Source organism: Mustelus asterias, chromosome 13 (genome assembly GCF_964213995.1).
Source record: "Mustelus asterias chromosome 13, sMusAst1.hap1.1, whole genome shotgun sequence".
Classification (NCBI taxonomy): Eukaryota; Metazoa; Chordata; class Chondrichthyes; order Carcharhiniformes; family Triakidae; genus Mustelus; species Mustelus asterias.
In genome coordinates, this window is record NC_135813.1 from 68,878,716 (window position 1) to 68,892,943 (window position 14,228).

Below are 14,228 nucleotides of genomic sequence, written 5' to 3' on the forward strand. Positions count from 1 at the left end.
TATTGTGGAAGTTCTGCACTGTCAAAGGTGCTGTCTTTCAGGCGAGACATTAAATTGAGGCCCATCAGCTAACTCAGGTGAACCTAAAGATTCCATGGCATGATTTTGAAGAGCAAGAGAGATATCCCCAATGTCCTGGCTAATATTAACCCCTCAAATCAACATCACAAAAACAGGATTATCTGGTGCGGACCCCTTTGCTTTCAGTAAGAGTTTGCGGTGTGTAAATTGGCTGCCAAGCTTCCTAAATTTCAATGATGAATCCACTGAAGATTGGAGGGTGGCAAATGTTGTGCCTTTGTTTAAAAAGGGCTGCAGACAAAAGCCTGGGAACTACAGACCAGTGAGCCTCACATCTGTGGTGGGCAAGTTGTTGGAAGATATTTTGAGAGACAAGATCTACAGGCATTTAGAGACGCAAGGACTGATTAGGGACAGTCAGCATGGCTTTGAGTGGAAAATCATGTCTCACAAATTTGACTGAGTTTTTTGAAGGGATAACCAAGAAGGTAGATGAGGGCAGTGCAGTTGATGTTGTCTACATGGACTTTAGCAAAGCCTTTGACAAGGTACCACATGGTAGGCTGTTGCATAAGGTTAAATCTCGTGGAATCCAGGGTGAGGTATCTAAATGGATACAAAATTGGCTTAACAGAAGCCAGAGGGTGGTTGTAGAGGGTTGTTTTTCAAACTGGAGGCCTGTGACCAGCGGTGTGCCTCAAGGATCAGTGCTGGGTCCACTGTTATTTGTCATTTATATTAATGATTTGGATGAGAATATAGGAGGCGTGGTTAGTAAGTTTGCAGATGACACCAAGATTGGTGGCATAGTGGACAGTGAAGAAAGTTATCTCCAATTGCAATGGGATCTTGATCAATTGGGCCAGTGTGCTGACAAATGGTAGATGGAGTTTAATTTAGAGAAATGCGAGGTGATGCATTTTGGTAGATTGAACCAGGGCAGGACTTACTCAGTTAATGGTAGGGCATTGGGGAAAGTTATAGAACAAAGAGATCTAGGGGTACATGTTCATAGCTCCTTGAAAGTGGAGTACATGTTCATAGCTCCTTGAAAGTGGAGTCACAGGTGGACAGAGTGGTGAAAAAGGCATTCGGCATGCTTGGTTTCATCGGTCAGAACATTGAATGCAGGAGTTGGACGTCTTGTTGAAGTTGTACAAGATATTGGTACGGTCACACTTGGAATACTGTGTGCAGTTCTGGTCACCCTATTATAGAAAGGATATTATTAAACTAGAAAGAGTGCAGGAAAGATTTACTAGGATGCTACCGGGACTTGATGGTTTGGGTTATAAGGGGAAGCTGGGACTTTTTTCTCTGGAGCGTAGGAGGCTGAGGGGTGATCTTGTAGAGGTCTATAAAATAATGAGGGGCACGGATCAGCTAGATAGTCAATATCTTTTCCCAAAGGTAGAGGAGTCTAAAACGAGAGGGCATAGGTTTAAGGTGAGAGATACAAAAGTGTCCAGAGGAGCAATTTTTTCACAGAGGGTGGTGAGTGTCTGGAACAAGCTGCCAGAGATAGTAGTAGAGGTGGGTACAATTTTGTATTTTAAAGAGCATTTAGATAGTTACATGGATAAGATGGGTATATAGAGGGATATGGGCCAAATGCGGGCAATTGGGATTAGCTTAGGGGTTTAAAAAGAGGGCGGCATGGACAAGTTGGGCCGAAGGGCCTGTTTCCACGCTGTAAATCTCTATGACTCCAAAAATATTTTGACAGTAAATGCTTTCGGACATCGAGTGGTCATGAAAGGTGCTACATGAAAGCAAGTCTTAAAGGAAGGAATGTACAGGGATATGGGGAGAGAGGAAGTACATGAATTGCTCCTTACAAAAGCCAGCAGGGACACAGTGTCAAATAGCCAGCTTCTGTGCTGTAATGACTCTGTTCCAAGTCCTCCTTCCTTTTTGTTTATCCCGCTTGTCCAGTCACCAGACACGATTCCCAGTCCTCCTCTGCTTTAGCCAATCATAAAGTGTAATATAATGATATCCTGCATTTGGATTGTGTTCAATTCTCAAAACCTATTTAACCCAGATTCAGGATCTCTGCTATCTCCTGCACAAGCAATCTTCCTTGTGGGAAATTGGCACAAGTACGATTGTCATGTTCTGGGTCTTCAATTGAGGGTAAAATGGAGGAATGAAAGGGGTTATTAAATCTGTTTGGAATTCTACCCAATAGCAAACTTGGGTGGCTTAGTTGTTAAAGGTTAATGGGGATCACATGTAAACAATGACACAAGTAGCTGTGCCGACAGTGGTTAAGCTGCTGATTTCAGAGAGGTGTCAGTGCTGACAGGTTTGATAAATATAATAGTTTTCAAAAAAATCATTTGATGTCGAAAAATTATATGAAAATGAATAACCATGACATTCTGCACTATTTGGATTTGCTTACTTTGATTAAAAAAAGTCTGAAATGAACAAGTTTCAAAAACTGAAACATTGAAGTTTTGAATTTTAGTAATGCAACAAACACATTTGTAATAATTTAAAAATACCAAATAATCACGGTGGCACAGTGGTGAGCACTGCTGCCTCACAGCGCAGGGATCCTGGTTCGATTCCTGACTTGGGTCACTGTCTGTGTGGAGTCTGCACGTTCTCCCCTTATCTGTGTGGGTTTCCTCCAGGTGCTCCGGTTTCCTCCCACAGTCCAAAAGACGTGCTGGTTAAATGCATTGGCTATGCTAAATTCACCCTCCATGTACCCGAACAGGAGCCAGAGTGTGGCAACTAGGGGATTTTCACAGCAACTTCATTGCAGTGTGAATGTAGGCCCACTGGTGACACTAATAAATAAACTTTAAACTTTAACTTTTAATCCTTAATTTTACAACAAGCCAATAGTGATTGGACCATTCCAAAAAGTAGATATTTTATTTAATAAAAGGATATCAGGTGCAGGTTTTCTTCTTTTGTCTGGAATTGGAACAGGATCATTAGGTCTCCTTCTCAACTTCCTGGTCATAATTGGTTTAACCTCCATTGAATCTGTAACAGTAAACAGATGTGCTGTGATTGATGTTGAGAACTAACTGCAAACAGAGGATAAATCTACAGCACAATGCATGTAAAACAATCCAAACTGCACAGAATGCACGGTTTCCAAGTATTGCAATAGAATTCTTAATGCCTTATTGAAGAATTTCATAGAACGCATCCCTTGCTGCACAATACAAAGAAAATCCATGAGGTATTACGGTAAGTTTCCAGCCAATACATATTTTGAAAGTCAATTATTACTGGACAAACAACTCAATCAGGTCAAAATCCAAAACTACTTGTTAACAGTTCAATTTTCCTTGGTACATTGAAAATAATGGAAAATATTTCTGCTACACACCTCCAGTGAGTTCCATTGTTAGTCTCTCGTTCTCAATCATCTTTTTCTTTTCTTCTAATTCAGCAATCAGATTCTCTTTCAACTCAATCTTTTTATCTTCAAATTCCTTCACTGCTGCCTTTTTCTCTTTAATATAATTTCTTTCCACTTGTTCTGTCTGGAAAGAAAGAAAAATAATATTGATGACTCATTGCAACGGCTTTGAAAGAAAAAAAAAATCAGCAAGGACAGAATAATCCAATCAAAACCTTCAGAGGTTTTTGTATAAGCTTTGTGTGTGCAGATCAAGAGAAAGTAACAACATATTTAGGCTACAAGTTCTCAGGATTTGATAGATTATCAAAAATCACAGAAATGGAATGCATCAAAAAATTGTCAAAGTAATGCGGCACGGTCGCACGGTGGTTAGCACTGCTGCTTCACAGCTCCAGGGTCCTGGGTTCGATTCCCGGCTCGGGTCACTGTCTGTGTGGAGTTTGCACATTCTCCTCGTGTCTGCGTGGGTTTCCTCCGGGTACTCTGGTTTCCTCCCACAGTCCAAAGATGTGCGGGTTAGGTTGATTGGCCAGGTTAAAAAAAATTGTCCCCGAGATGTGTAGTTAGCGGGTAAATATGTGGGGGTAGGGCCTGGGTGGGGTTGTGGTCGGTGCAGACTCGATGGGCCGAATGGCCTCCTTCTGCACTGTAGGGTTTCTGTTTCTGTTTCTAATACAAAAGAGGGGAGAGCCGTGCTGAAATGAAGCTCTTTCATTGACTTTTCATTGCATCTTGTATCAAAAATATGCACTGATGCTATAAAGGGCTATCATATAATCTTGAGCAATACAATAGTTCATACTAACTCAAATATGTTAGAATTTGCAAATGAGCAATTTGAATTGGCGTGCACTGCAAAAAGAACTCAACTGCAGCTATCACTCAAATGTGCCGCAATGTTTCAAATATGAGAAACAAATACAATTTATTTTACAATTAGCATATTTAGTAGTGCAAAGAACAGAGAAAGGGCAAGAATTCCTAGAGTGAGATCAGGAAAATTTTCAACAGCAGTATGTTTCCAGTCCAACAAGAAAGGAGGTACTGCTCGAACTCATTCTTGGAAATGAAGCAGACCGAGTGGATCAAGTCTCAGCAGGAGAACATTTATGGGAAAGTGATCATTGAATCATAAGGTGCAGGTTGACTGTTGAAAATGGCAAAGGGCAATCCCGAGTAAGAAAATGTAATTGGGGCGAGACTGGATCTGGGCCAGGAATCAGATATTAGCAGGCAAAACTGTAACCGAACGATGGGCTGCCTTTAAATAAGAAAATGTCCAAAGAGGAAAGGCAGGGCAAACAATTCCAGAGCTCACTGGATGACGAAAGACAGAGGTTAAGATAACTTATGCTAGATAACAGATGAATAATACACAAGAACCAGGTTGAATATAGAAGATGCTGCAAGGAAATGAAAAAGAAAATAAGAGAAGCAAGGAGAGAGTATGAAAAGAGACCGACAGCCAACATAAAAAGGAATCCCAATGTCTTTGATAGACACATAAATAGTAACAGGGCAGTACAAAGAGTGGGGCTAAATAGGGACCAACAAAGGAGATTTACACATGGAAAGGGGGAGCATAACTGATGTATTAATTGTCTTTACAAAGGAAGATGTTCCTCAGATGAATGAATGGGGAGGCAATTAATATGCTAGAAGGATTTAAAATTGATAAAGAGGTATTGGGTAGGCCGTTTGTACCTAAAAAGGCACTAGGACCATATGAGATAAATCCAAGGATACTGAGGAAAGTGAAAATGGAAATTGCTGCAACGCTGGTTATAATTTTTCAGCCTTCCTTAGAATAAGGGGCGATGCCAAAGGACTGGAGAATTATTAACGTGCACTCTTGTTCAAAAAAGGGTGCAAATATGAGCAACTACAGGCGAAACAGTTTAATTTCAGTGGTGAGGAAACTTCCAGAAACAATAATTCGGGACAAAATTAATAGTCACCTGGACAAGTGCAGGCAGATTAAGGAATGCTAGCAAAATTTGTTACAGCAAAATTGTGTTTAACTAACTTGTTGGCATTTTTTTGACAAGGTAACAGAGAGGGTCGATGGAGGTAATACTGTTGATGTTATGTATATGGGCTTCCAAAAGCCACTTGCACAGTGCCACACAACAGACTTGTGAGCAAAATAATAGATCATGGAATAAAAGGCACAGCAGCTGGCTGAATTGCAAGAAAAGATGATTTATGCTAATACATATTTTTTCAGACTGGAGGTTGGTAAACCAGGGGTCAGTATTGGGACTCTTGCCCTTCCTGATATATATTAATGATGTAGACCTTGGTGGACAGGGCATAATTTAAAAATTTGTGGATGACATGAAACTTGGAAATATTGTGAACTATGAGAAGAATAGCGTGGAACTTCAAAAGGACACAGGCAAGTTGATGTAATGGAGGACAATGGCAGATGATGTTCAATGCAGAGAAGGGACAGAGGGTACAAGAGCAAGGAGGTTATGTTGAACTTGTGTAAAGAGACTGATTCTGGGCAATGCACTTTCAGAAAGATGTGAAGGTATCAGAGAGAGTGCAGCAAAGATTCACATTAATAGTCAAAGGTACGAGGAACTTCAGTTATGAAGATCAATTGGAGAAGTTGGGACTGTTTACTTGGGAGTAGAGAAGGCTGAGAGGAGATCAGTTAGTGCTATTCAAAAACAGGAGGGGGTCTGGACACAAAAGACATCAAGAAACTGTTCCCACTCATAAAAGGATTGAGAATGAAAGGGCACAGATTTAAGGTAATTAGCAAAAGAAACAATAGTGACATGAAGAAAAACATTTTCACACAGCGAGTGGTTATGATCTAGAATGTACTGCCTGTGGTGGAGGCAGATTCAATCAAAACATTCAAAGGGAATTGGATTATTACCTTAAAAAGAAGAACGTGCAGCGTTATGGAGAGAAGGCAGCAAATGAGACTACATGGATTGCTCATTCAGAGGGCCAGTGCAGACACAATGGGGCGAATGGCCACCTTCTGCACTATAATAATTCTGCTGCATTTCCTTTTTCAAATCCGAAAACAGAAACCAATTTGAACGATGGTGTAAGGGTCAAGTTACAGCAAAATTAATGCCAACCATTTTACTACCATCTTGTAGAACTGGTTTCTGAAAGAGATTAAAACCTTTGCGATAAACATCAACATCTAGATCTTGCCTTCATTTATTTTTAAAATCTATCAACACCTGTGGTCTAGCATGACTATAATGCATAATTTCTTTCTTTAAAACATGATTTTATAAGTTGCAGGAAATAAAAAGGCTCTGAACTGTGTAAAATAATTTAAGTGTGTCAGCAATATCTTAAACTAAAAGGACCTTGAATTGAGGAAACTACGTAACAGCTAACATTTTCCTAACACTAACAGAGATATGGGAGCAGATTCACAAGCATCTATCCACAGTCCATATATGCCACAGATTCAAAATACTTTAGTTAAATAAATTGATAATGCAAGTATTTTCATCTTTTATCGTTTTCCTTGTTCTAATGACATGCCCCAATCTTCTACTGAGGGACAATGATTTATTTTCCAGCCGTATCCCAATACTGGATCCACCAGACAACATTTTCCTAAGGAAGTCCCATTTTCCACATCGGAGTCATGTGATTAGTTTGGAACTCGCCCTTTCAAAAGTTGTAAGGAAAGTCCCTTTTTTTGATTTATTAGTGTCACCAAAGGCTTACATTAACACTGCAATGAAGTTACCTGTGAAAATCCCCTAGTCGCCGCACTCCAACACCTGTGCAGGTACACTGAGGGAGAATTTAGCATGGCCAATGCACCTAACGAGCACATCTTTCGGACTGTGGGAGGAAACCCACGTAGACACGGGGAGAACGTGAAGACTCTGCACAGACAGTAACCCAAGCCAGGAACCCGGGTCCCTGGTACTGTGAAGCAGCAGTGCTAGCCACTGTGCCACCCTGCCATCTCTATCTGTTGGATTGCTTTAAGCTTGTAACATCCTATTTTGAACAGCATTTGCCCACAATTTTTAAACACATCCTCGATATTTTAAAATCCTGCCACGCCAGTTGCCGTTGCCACTAAAGTTGTAAGTAGTCTGTTACCAGAGCTCTACCAATACTCTTTGTTTATTTCCAGGTGGTCGACCAAAGTTTAATACATGTTCTTTTTCTCCCAACAGAGATCAAAAATCTTCATTCGGAACTCAGCAACTAAGCCCTCTTGCCAAAAAAAGTCAGACTTATAATCCAAAAAGTTGTACTATATTTTACGTCCTTCCAAACAGAACATATGACACCAATAGAAAGGACAATCTTAATGTGCTCATATTTTATTCAATTATCATTATGTTTTAAGGGAAATCAGTTAAGTAAATATAAAAAAAAGATCACTCACCTCCAGTTGCAGAAAAAGCTCTGGGAAAAAGGGAAAAAATAGGAATCATTGTATGCACTGCATTTCAGTTATCAGTTGGTATCTCTAAATGCAAAATTTTAATACTTCCTAACTTCAGAGAGAACAGATCCGAAATAAACTGGACCATAATTTGCTGTTGAGATAATAGGGAGGTACTTGCAGAATTGCTACAGCAATTCCAGGTGAGCAGCAAATGCACAGTTCATCGAGTCATAGAGGTTTACAGCATGGAAAAAGGCCCTTCCGCCCAACTTGTCCATGCCGCCCTTTTTGTTTTAAAACCCCTCAGCTAGTCCCAATTGGCCGCATTTGGCCCATATCCCTCTATATCCATCTTACCCATGTAACTGTCTAAATGCTTTTTAAAAGACAAAATTGTACCCGCCTCTACTACGACCTCTGGCAGCTTGTTCCAGACACATTCCACCCTCTGTGAAAAAATTACCCCTCTGGATACTTTTGTATCTCTCCCCTCTCACCTTCAACCTATGCCCACTAGTTTTAAACTCCTCTACCTTTGGGAAAAGATATTAACTATCTAGTTGATCTATGTCCCTCATTATTTTGTAGACCTCTATAAGATCACCCCTCAGCCTTCTACGCGCCAGAGAAAAAAGTCGCAGTCTATCCAGCTTCTCCTTATAACTCAAACTATCAAGTCCCGGTAGCATCCTAGTAAATCTTTTCTGCATTCTTTTTAGTTTAATAATATCCTTTCTATAATAGAGTGATCAGAACTGTACACAGTATTCCAAGTGTGGCCTTACCAATATCTTGTACAACTTCAACAAGACCTCCCAACTCCTGCATTCAATGTTCTGACCAATGAAACCAAGCATGCTGAATGCTTTTTTCATCACTCTGTCCACCTGTGACTCCACTTTCAATGAGCTATGAACCTCTACCCCTAGATCTCTTTGTTCTGTAACTCTCCCCAACACCCTACCATTAACTGAATAAGTCCTGCCCTGGTTCAATCTACCAAAATGCATCACCTCACATTTATCCAAATTAAACTTCATCTGCCATTCGTCAGCCCACTGGCCCAATTGATCAAGATCTCGTTGCAATCCGAGAAAACCTTCTTCACTGTCCACTATGTCACCAATCTTGGTGTCATCTGCAAACCTACTAGCCATGCGTCCTATATTCTCATCCAGATCATTAATATAAATGACAAACAACAGTGGATTCAGCATTGATCCCTGAGGCACACCACTGGTCACAGGCCTCCGGTTTGAAAAACAGCCCTCTACAACCACCCTCTGGCTTCTGTCATCAAGCCAATTTTGTAGTTAAAGGCAGAAAGGCAAACGTTTCTGTTGGATTTGCACTGTTCTGTTAGATACATATAAAAAGAATCTCACTCTCTGCCTCATCACTGAAATGCACCGAATGGCTTGTACTTATGTTTACTAGTTAATTCAACCACACAAAGTTACTCTTGTCCATTTGCTGCTGAGTGTTAATTACTATCTTCCAATAGAATATCTGGAACATGTGGACTCTCATTTCTTCAGTTTAATTATACTTGCAGATCTTTAAAAAAGTATTTTACTTTCCTTTCTGCCTCCTTTATCTATCTTAAACCAGTTTTTCTTCTTTCTGGATCCGATTTGATACTGAATTCACCCTCTCATTTAGAATTCCTTCTCGATCCTTGCTTAATTCACAATCCTTCAATCTGAATGGTTAAGGGGATGTTTGCCTTATTCATTTATGCCCCAGACACCCGCTTGCCCTCACTGTGCCCTCATTGTCAGCTTGCACTCTCAGCAACTTCAAATTTAAAACCTAGATGTGCAAGGTCAAGTCCAACCAATAGTAGACTATCATCTACATGCTTTTCCTTTTGTTGATGAGATTTTTATTAAACTCATGTTAAGTATGCACAACAGGTCTTGTCTTTAAGCTAATGCTTTTTCTTTGAGGAATACTGTGAGATTATGAACCGCTTACAAGCGGTTTCTGTCAATACAAAATATAAATTTAAACCTCAAGACAGGAAAAGTATATTTGTCAGTGTGGACATTGAGCTATGACAGCATCATGCTCAGCTGTGATACCCTGATAACCACTTAGTAAGGGCTGTCAGTAATTGTGGAACCAAAGCCACATCAACAATTGGGAACTGCAGGAGAGAAAATTGTTGAAACAAACATTGTCACCTTAAGATAAAGGCAATTCAAGAACTAACCTGCATTTCTTATTCTTTCTTTGTACTGCTGATCTAGTTTCTTCATCCGTTTCTGATATTCCTGCAATGTACCTATATTACCACATGGTAGAAATAGTTACAATCAAGGATTCATTTATATTTTAATACATTACATGGAGCATTCCTTTGTAATTCATCACTTGAGCAAAATCTGTTTTCTTAGCTCAAGGAGTTGGTTTGCAGGTGCAGCAGGTAATTAAGGCGGCAAATGGAATTTTGTCCTTCATTGCTCGAGGGATGGAGTTTAAAAACAGCGAGGTTATGTTGCAGCTGCATAAGGTGCTGGTGAGGCCACACCTGGAGTACTGTGTACAGTTTTGGTCTCCTTACTTGAGAAAGGATATACTGGCACTGGAGGAGGTGCAGAGGAGATTCACTAGGTTGATTCCGGAGTTGAGAGGGTTGGCTTATGAGGAGAGACTGAGTAGACTGGGACTATACTTATTGGAATTCAGAAGAATGAGGAGAGATCTTAAAGAAACATACGAGATTATGAAGGGAATGGATAAGATAGAAGCAGGGAAGTTGTTTCCACTGGTGGGTGAAACTAGAACTAGGGGGCATAGCCTCAAAATAAGGGGAAGCAGATTTAGGACCAAGTTGAGGAGGGTTGTGAATCTGTGGAATTCCCTGCCCAGTGAAGCAGTTGAGGCTACCTCATTGAATGTTTTTAAGGCAAGGATAGAAAAATTTTTGAACAGTAAAGGAATTAAGGGTTATGGTGAGCGGATGGGTAAGTGGACCCGTGTCCACAAAAAGATCAGCCATGATCTTACTGAATGGCGGAGCAGGCTCGAGGGGCAGATGGCCTAGTCCTGCTCCTAGTTCTTATGTTCTATATGTTCTTTTTTTAATTATTTCATAGGATGTGGGCATCACTGGTAAGACCAGCATTTGTTGCCCTAATTGCCCTTGAACTGAATGGCTTGCTAAGTTATTTCAGAGGGAAGCTAAGAATCAACCACATTGCTGTCGGTCTGGAATCACATGGATGGCAGATTTCCTGCAGACGGATTATGACAAGAATCAATGATAGTTGTCACGATTTCCATTATGGAGACTAGCTTTTAATTTAAGATTTATTAACTAAATTTAAATTGCACCAACTGCCAACACCACCAGAGCATTAGCCTGGGCTCCTGGATTACTAGTTCAGTGACATTATCACTATGCCACCATCTCCCCCATGATGTCAACTGCATTAAGCATCATCATTCAATGCTTGCAACATAAAAAGTAACTTGGAGGAAAATTCAATATAAATATAGGAGTGGTAACATAGGATTATAATCATGCAGTTCATATAACTAACAAATCACTCTGGCATAATCCGAAATGGACCATTTCCTTGCAACGCAGTTCAACCCATTTTATATAGTGGATGTCAGTTTGAATTTTGGACTGAACTTTGAATAAAATATCCCACTATAGAAATGCAACCAGTTTTGCAACTCCTGTATACTTAAAGATCCAGTGCTGCCCTGTGAATGTTGGATGGTTACGCTCTGCTTCTCTGCTCATCAGATATGATGCATTTCAGACATTGGATGACGCAAGTCACATTACTTGCATGCAAGAATGAGTTCGCATTTATACAATGCCTTACATTTCTCAGGCGAAGACAAAGGAACACCAGCACCTGGAAGTTCCCTTCCAAGTCTCTCTCCACCCTGACCATCTTGCCATTCCTTCACTGTCGCTAGTCAAGATCCTGGAACTACCAGCACAGTGGGTGTACCTACACTACAAGGCTGCAACAGTTCAAAAAGGCAGCTCATTCCCACCTTCACAAGGATAATTAGGGATTGGTAATAAATGCCAGTCGAGCCAGTGACGCCCACATCCCGTCAAAAATTAATTTTTAAAAATGCACTTCACTGAAAAAACATTCAGCCACTGTTGTTGAGTTAGCAACATGCCAGCCACTTTTTACACAGGAAATTCACCAAAACAGAAGTGAAAACCGTTTCATGAGTCAGTGGAATTTCTCAGTTTTTTTCCTGATTGCCTTTGGTTTTTTTCTCTGGCTTTTTGTTTTATACATCATTATTGCAGGTGGTGGAGAATATCAGACATTATTTCCATAGAATCCCTACAGTGCAGAAGGAGGCCATTCAGATATCGAGTCTCTGACAGAGTATCTTACCCTGTCCTATCCCATAACCCCATACATTTACTATGGCTAATCCATCTAACCTCTACATCTTCGGATACTAAGGGGCAATTTAGCATGGCCAATCCACCTCACTTGCATGTCTTTGGACTGTGGGAGGAAACTGGAGCACCCAGAGGGAACCCATGCAGACATGGGGAGAACGTGTAAACTCCACAGACAGTCACTCAAGGCCAGGATTGAACCAGGGTCCCTGGCGCTGTGAGGCAGCAGTGCTCACCACTCTACCACCGATTGGTGTAACATCTTTCCATTTACCTCCTCCTTCCTCACTGTCCAAGGCCCCAAATACTCCTTTCAGGTGAAATAGTGATTCAATTGCACTCCCTTCAATTTGTTCTACTGTATTCACTGCTCACAATGCAGTCTCTCCTGTACATTAGAACATAGAACAGTACAGCACATAACAGGCCCTTCGGCCCACGATGTTGTGCCGAGCTTTATCTGAAACCAAGATCAAGCTATCCCACTCCCTATCATCCTGGTGTGCTCCATGTGCCTATCCAATAACCGCTTAAATGTTCCTAAAGTGTCTGACTCCACTATCACTGCAGGCAGTCCATTCCACACCCCAACCACTCTCTGCGTAAAGAACCTACCTCTGATATCCTTCCTATATCTCCCACCACGAACCCTATAGTTATGCCCCCTTGTAATAGCTCCATCCACCCGAGGAAATAGTCTTTGAACGTTCACTTTATCTATCCCCCTCATCATTTTATAAACCTCTATCTATCCCCCTCATCATTTTATAAACCTCTATTATGGAGGCTTAGCGCAGACTGGATGACTGCTTTTGCCGAATACCTTTGCGCAGATCCCAAACATGACCTTGCCCGTCCTGTCACTTGCCATTTTAATTCACCACCATGCTCTCATGCCCACATTTCTACCCTTGGCCTGCTACTACTGTCCAGTAAATTTCAACACAAGCTGGAGGAACATCACCTCATCTTTTGATTTGGTACTTTATAGCATTATGAACTTCTGAATTCAACAGCTTCAGACGATGAATTCTGCCCTCTATTCTGATTTTTTTTTCCAACCTCCCTCCTTGCACAAGGGTCAGTATGTAACTTGTCCTTATGTTTTGCTTTCAAAGAGTGCTGACCCTTGTCAAAACTCTCCTGAGCCCCTACCTATCCCTAACATGCCAGTTCGCTGCACCCCTCTCCTCAACTGGATAAAACCCATCAAATTTCTCCCTCTCTTCAGCTCTGATGAGTCACAAGGACATGAAAAATTAACTCAGGTCTGACAGCATCTGTGGAGACAGAACTTTTCGAGCATTTTCTGTGTTTATCTCAATTATTTTTTTCTATGTATTTAGCTTTGTCCATTCTTACTATTGCCTCTCGTTATTCTTCCCACTCTTCTTTTATCTTACTAATATCCATTCCAATTTTATCTTAGTGATTTTTGACAAGCGTAGGGATCAAATGATTGAATAAAAAATGGGCATTTAATAAGCACTTTTCCCAACCTTGGGATATTAAAAGTGCTTTACAGCAAAGGATTACATTTGAAGTGTAATCACTACTGTGTCATGTACTGGTGTACAGAAATTTGCACAAACAACAATGAGATAATAGCTAAATTGACTAATCTAATGTTGATTAAGGGATAAATACTGGCCCGGGGAGAGCTCCCTAGCTTTTCTTCAAACAGTATAATGGATTCATCTGTGTCCACCTGAGAATGCAGATGGGTTCTCGATATCGTATCTTATTCGAAAGATGGCTTCAGAATATTGCGAGTAATTGTTAAAACTTTCTTTCAGCTTGCTTTAATGTCTCACGTCAGCAACACGCTTTCAGTCTCTGGAATGAGACGAAACACATAACCTTTTGACAGAGGACCGAACCAGTGGAACATTATGAAAACTAAATCATGACTAAAACTATCAGTACAACAGACTTTCAAAGTTTCTAGTTACCAAATGGCTTATTTTCCATAATTCACAACTGCCCTGTGCACGCACTTCATTTCCAAAGTGCAAGAAAAAGGGGTA

General features: G+C 40.6%; 1 protein-coding gene across 3 annotated transcripts in view; it reads right to left on the reverse strand.

The window, feature by feature from the left end:
• Positions 1–14,228, reverse strand: part of suds3 (SDS3 homolog, SIN3A corepressor complex component) — a 65,916-nt gene that overhangs the window by 21,005 nt on the left and 30,683 nt on the right. For 2 of the 3 annotated variants that reach the window (XM_078226983.1, XM_078226984.1), the window contains exons 4-7: positions 10,024–10,095; positions 7,806–7,825; positions 3,377–3,533; positions 2,938–3,024 (exon numbers count right to left, since the gene is read on the reverse strand). In XM_078226983.1, the coding sequence (XP_078083109.1) occupies positions 2,938–3,024; positions 3,377–3,533; positions 7,806–7,825; positions 10,024–10,095 (336 nt within the window). Of the gene's footprint in view, positions 1–2,928; positions 3,025–3,376; positions 3,534–7,805; positions 7,826–10,023; positions 10,096–14,228 lie in introns of all 3 variants that reach the window. The other variant, XM_078226982.1, reaches the window with a different exon arrangement.